Source organism: Labrus mixtus, chromosome 13, assembly GCF_963584025.1.
Source record: "Labrus mixtus chromosome 13, fLabMix1.1, whole genome shotgun sequence".
Taxonomy (NCBI): domain Eukaryota; kingdom Metazoa; phylum Chordata; class Actinopteri; order Labriformes; family Labridae; genus Labrus; species Labrus mixtus.
In genome coordinates, this window is record NC_083624.1 from 11611550 (window position 1) to 11617426 (window position 5877).

At 37.4% G+C, this 5877-nt stretch overlaps 1 protein-coding gene across 1 annotated transcript; it reads left to right on the plus strand.

Moving 5' to 3' along the window:
• The first annotated feature begins 568 nt into the window (after positions 1-568).
• LOC132986998 (histamine N-methyltransferase-like) lies at positions 569-4607 on the plus strand. Its single transcript, XM_061053755.1, has 6 exons — positions 569-745; positions 1159-1211; positions 2312-2419; positions 2957-3087; positions 3448-3541; positions 3843-4607. Exons 1-6 carry the CDS (start codon positions 612-614, stop codon positions 4193-4195), a joined length of 873 nt encoding a protein of 290 aa, XP_060909738.1. The 5' UTR covers positions 569-611; the 3' UTR covers positions 4196-4607.
• The last annotated feature ends 1270 nt before the right edge of the window (positions 4608-5877 follow it).

Below are 5877 nucleotides of genomic sequence, written 5' to 3' on the forward strand. Positions count from 1 at the left end.
CAGGGAAAAGTCTTAGTTAGCGCCCTAGTAGCTATAGACTATTATGTTGAATAAGGTTTTAATAAGTGCTTAATAATGACTAAGGAGCAGCCAGACAGGCTGGCTATTATTTTTTTCAACTGGATCCCACTTCATATGGTTGTGGAAAGCCGTATTTTCATGTTTAGTCTTAACTGTACAGTGAATTTTTGGGTTAGAGGGAGGGGTTTTAGTTGGTGTTCCCATTGGTCCATCCCCTCTGTTGAAAATGAACCAATCCCCAATAAGATATATGTCTATGGATAGGAATTCTACAGCACAGCTGCAGTTATTAAGGTCTGGCATTAGCAAAGTTCATCCAAGAGTTACATAACAAAAGTTCATTTGAGCGGACCAGCCAGCCTGGGAAGAGAGATTTACTCTCTGACTGGAGAGAAGAGGAACAATCAGCTCTCTGTCCTTATTCTCTGCACATACTGGAAGGTACTGGAATACTAAACATGTTTGACTGAAGTTTTGCATAGTGTCTTGAAGACAATTTTAAAATAATAGTCACAGTTTTTGAAGTTGAAATCATTTTCACTTTTTGTTTGGTTTTAAAGCATAACGTGTTATAAATTGCAGGATCAGTCATGGCTGAGGAAGCAAAGCAGACCTGCTATGAAGGCAGTTCGGTCCAAAGCTTTCAGTTCTACCTCGAACAGTCAGGAGAGCACGAGGCCATTCTGAAGTGTGCTCACGACATCTTGCCTGGAGAATTTCAAAGGTACGAGAAGAATGTTTTCATCTTTTAACTATTCGTACAACTTACCCCAAATCATTACCATTACCATAACAGTACCAGTTCTCTTGTTTTTAAGATCATGTCTTTGCATATGCCCATATTTAATGTCCAAACCACCCCCTGGGTATTTTTTTTAAACCCTTAGCAACAATTAACTTTTATTTTTCTTCAAGTAACTATGACTTTGATAGTTCATCTTCTTCAGTCAACACAGTGGTAGATTGATAAGATTAATGACCTTTGTTATAAGAATACAGTAGCAGGATTGATATGTGCTTCACAAATAAAGTATCTTAAAAGTAGAATGTTTTCTACATACATTCAAAAAGGGTTTTAGAACAAAATGTGACAACATGTTTGTTTGATATCACTTCCTTTCTAATGTGTTGGTGCAGAATTGCAGCAGGTAAAAGCAGCCTGGATGTTCTTGGTGTTGGAAGTGGTGGAGGTACGTGACGCAGTCTGATAACTGATTTATGAACAAATGTTGTTGCCGTTTTTTCAAGAACTTGTGGCTCAGTGCCATGAATAAAAAAAAAAGTTGAATTTGTGATCTGTGATTGTCGGACTCTTAACTCCTGTGTTACAATTAGGGGTTGTTGGGATCTATGGATTATTTCATAAAAAGGTTAAAGGTAAAGGAAATGGTTGAGAGGTTATCCTTTAAATTGCCTAGCACTACACTACTGCACTACTGCAGGGGTGAGTGAATGTCAAGAGAGTTATTTAAGGGGTAAAGTCAAAAATATTTAAAGTCTGCTTTAAGACATAACCAAGCTGCTCTTCTGTACGTGCTGCAAAGAGATACCAAGTCTAGGTAATCTGAGTAAAAATATTCCATAGTGTATCTGGAGATCATTTGAGATTTTTTCTGACTGGGATGTACAAAATAGATCATTAAAACGTATCTTCCCCATAGTTCAGAGAAGAAACACTGCACAAACACAAGCAGGGGTAAATACTAAGTTTGTAGGATACTCATTTAATATCGCTTAGTCTGACTGCTGAAGTTCAAATTTAACTTAACCACTTATTGAATAAGCTATTATTGAGAAGTGTCCTAATGTTTGGCTTCAAAGGCCTACTTAAACTTTAAATTGCAACTGCTGTAATTTATCATTGAAATGAAACGGCAGTATAAATCATAACGGTGCCTTTTGTGCAGCCATCCTGTCCATTGTTATTGGCAAAGAAACAACAATAACAGAAAGGATCTGATGTGACAGGAAATTCTTCAGTCAAAGCTTTGGCGGTTTATAGCGGGCCCCACTACACTCACATACAAGGGCATACACATACTAGTTGACTGTGGAACAGAGGCAACATTGGAGTCAATTGTTTAACGATGAGACTGTGGAAACAAACTCACACCCACATTACACTCAACATTTCACTTTAAAGAATACCACAGGTCAAGTCAGGTCATTAGCTCTGAATGTTTGTTATATTCAAATCAAACACATTTTTTGGCATGAGGTCTTCTTATTGAAGGAGCATTACACGGAGGCAGTATGATTTAAAACCCAAACACTTCCTGGTTTCTTTCAGGGGAGGTGGATGCCCAGATGCTCACTCTTCTTCAGTCTACCTTGCCGGCTGTTCCTATCACTGCTGACATTGTGGAGGGCAGTGCTGCTCTCACAGACAACTTCAAAGGTAGCGTCAATGTTTCTCTGCGGTTTGTCTGGTTTCTTACTCTTACTTAGATTTTGTGAGAAAAAATGTAGTATTTTTCTGAAACAGGGTATGTAGCTTCACCATGTCTTAACCCTCTTTCTCATGTTAAATTATATATTATCCTATTACAAACTGAGAATTAGGGAACACAATTGACTACACAGTGACGTCCGCTTCTTCAGCAAGTCTGAACACACAAATTAAAAATATTTTGGTCATTGCATCCAGGAAGATTTCAAAAACATGTCAGATTCAGCCTTCAGCACTGCTCCAAACCCACTGCTTACAAAGTCTCCCCTTTTGTCTTCATTATATCTGTATTAATTACTTTGTGTGTGTGGGTGTGACACAAAGCCGTCGGGTAATAGTGGAACTGAATTCTCTTGGTGAATAAGCTGCTAAAAATCTTACCAAGCTTATAAGCTCATGATTTTGTTAAATAAAATATCCTGATATACTGTTTACAAACATTTCATTGTTATTTTCTGCTTCATCTATTTTATGTCTAACTTATAGCTTTGGTAGCAAAGACGGCCACTCTTCAGAAGATCCAGTTTGTTTGGCATATCATGGGCAGTGAGGACTATGAAAAGCAAGTCAGAGCAAAAGGAGACATGAAGAAATTTGACTTCATACACATGATTCAGGTATTACCAATATTTCTTTTGGCATTCAAACGAAATTAAACTGTGCTGTATTCCTCAGTTGCACACTAAATAAGAGTTACCAGTTGGTAGAATGTCACTATCTCCCTCTGTGTAAGCAGTGTGATTTATTTAGCTCCCTACAAAGTACATCTGCCGCTGCTGGAATTCACTAGGGAGCATCTTGGAGGCACCTTTTAACTGCACAATAAGTGAGGCTAATAGTCATGTAAGCTGTATAATTTGACAGCAGTGTCCCCTGACGGAACAGCTTCGACTTAAAACACTTCTCTGTGTGCCCTTGCATGTAAGCTTCAAATGAAAGGTCAATTTAAACGTTTCTTGCAATTCTCTCCTCGACAGATGATCTACTATGTTGATAACCTTTCCAGTACAATCAAGTTCTACCAAAGCCTTCTGAAGAACAATGGCAAGCTTATGATCATTGTTGAAGCAGGTAAGAAGAACCACATTTCATTCTTTCTAGTTGTCTAAATGCATTTTGGCCTTCTACCTCCCAACGTGTGTGTGTGTTTTTTTTAGGCTGAAAACACAAGTGTTTTATTTTGTTAACACTTTGTTTTGTATTTTTTGGTTCATGGTTTTCTGTGTTGGAAAACCTTTGAACAGATGTAAGGCTGCACCAGGAAAAGTCATGTATTGAAGACGAAATAAGGCCCGATTACCAACCACCTTGTATGGTGACCAAAAGTGCATTATTCTGAAATGTGTGTATTTTTGACTCTCATTCTCCTCAGCTGATGGCGGCTGGGACAAACTGTGGAAGACGTTCAAGAAAGAGCTCTGCACGGGTGCCATCACAGAATATCGCTCATCAGCAGAGGTTAAAGCCTGTGTGAAGAGCCAGGGTCTGACATATGAGGAGCATGTCATCTCCAACACCTTTGACATCACTGAGTGCTTCAATCCAAGCAGCAAGAATGGAGGACGTCTTCTAAATTTCATGACAGCACAAGATGACTTCTACCAGTCCTTTACCCCAGAGATCCGGACAGGCATGTTAGACCTTCTCAGAAACAAGTGCAGCACTGAAAAGGATGGCAGGGTTTTCTTCAACAGCAATCTGAGCTGCATGCTCATTCATGCTTAAGCATGACCTCTAATAGAAAGATGCTTAAACTTTCTGATTTCACTTATTGCATTAGCTTTTCCTAACCATTTGAATATTTGCACATGTGTAAGTTAGTAGTTGTCTCTCTTAATGTACTTATACTGCCTAAATGCCTAAATAATGCCTAAATCTTCTCTGCTGGTGTATCAAAAATGATTAATAAAACAGTTTAAAAAAATGCTTTTTCAAGACTAAAATCATTGCCAAATACATCGTTTGTCTTAAATTACTTAAAATGTAATGAGCAAACCTTTACTACCTGAAACCCAATACTAGTTGGCTCTAGAATTGATTTCATGGATATATTTCTAACATTTGTGGAAGTTTATGTTCATTGTGTCTGTCTATATAAAAGTTGACTTCATATATATTTAAAGCTAACTTATTTGTTTGAGTTGTCCAGTGGATTTGCTCTCTATAACAGCTCTCTGGAGCCCCTGCAGCTGTCACTTGCTGATGGATGGCTATTGCCAGAGTTAGCGTCCATCACTTTCTACTCTCTAGAGATGAATACATAATTCCACTTGAAATAAACCATGCAGCATAAAACATGTTTTTCTAGGATGTTATATTGTTTATTTAGTTTCTAAAGTTACAAGTTAATGAAGCTATAAATAGGTGGTTGCTATGCTAACAGCTGTACAGTATGTCATGACATCGGTGTTTACACGGACGATCATCATTCAGGACTCATGATTCAAGATGTTTATTGTCACTCTAGGTATATAAGTAAAATTGTGTGAAATTATTATGCTAGGAGGCTCCTTTTACAAAGAGCAGGCATTAGCTCAGTATAGGGTTGATGGTTCAATGTCCAGGTGGCTGAGGCCATACAGTAAAGGTCTGTAAAGGCTGAATCATCACCAGATTGTAGGATTTGGATACAAATAAATTACTTCATTTGATATATGGAGGATTTAATAAAAATACATTATATATGTCATTTGCATGAAAGATAAGTCATGAGATAATGAAGAAGAAATTATACTGATGCTTAAGAACTGTGCCAAGTAAAAAAGTAAAAAAGTAAATTTTATTAGAAAAAGATTTGGGGCTAAAAAACATTCTTAGTTTTCCAGAGGTGTACTGTTGAAGCACTGAGCTGAGTTCAGCAATATTATGAAATATAGTTTGTGGAAAAACTTGCTATTCTATTCTTTGATTTGGGATCCTTTACAGGTTTGTTTTACCTCTTACAGTATGCTTAAATGCAAGGTTTTGATAAAAAGGAAACTGGAGAGATTGCTTCTACAACTAGATGTATAATCTGATTAAGGAGCGCTTGGTTAGAATATAAAAAAATAAACTGTCAAAACCTGACCGTCCTTATGATGCTGTTCACAGTAAAACAAACAGATGGCACTATATGTTTGACAATGCAGTAGAGATGGTCTTATGCAATGACTCCAGCAGGGGGCACAAAGACCTTACATTTAAACATGACATTTCACACAAGCCTGAGAACACAGTTATATTGAACATACCTAATAAATGTATAATATTTTGTATGGGGAAAATGATAACCGGTTAATTTTACTTCTGTACTTTTGTTTTGTATTTAGCAGGCTGTTTCAAATACATTTTTGAAACAGTAGCACACCACTTAGTGTCAGCTGCTACTGCATGAACACAGAATCCCATCAAAGAGCTGACATCTTGTC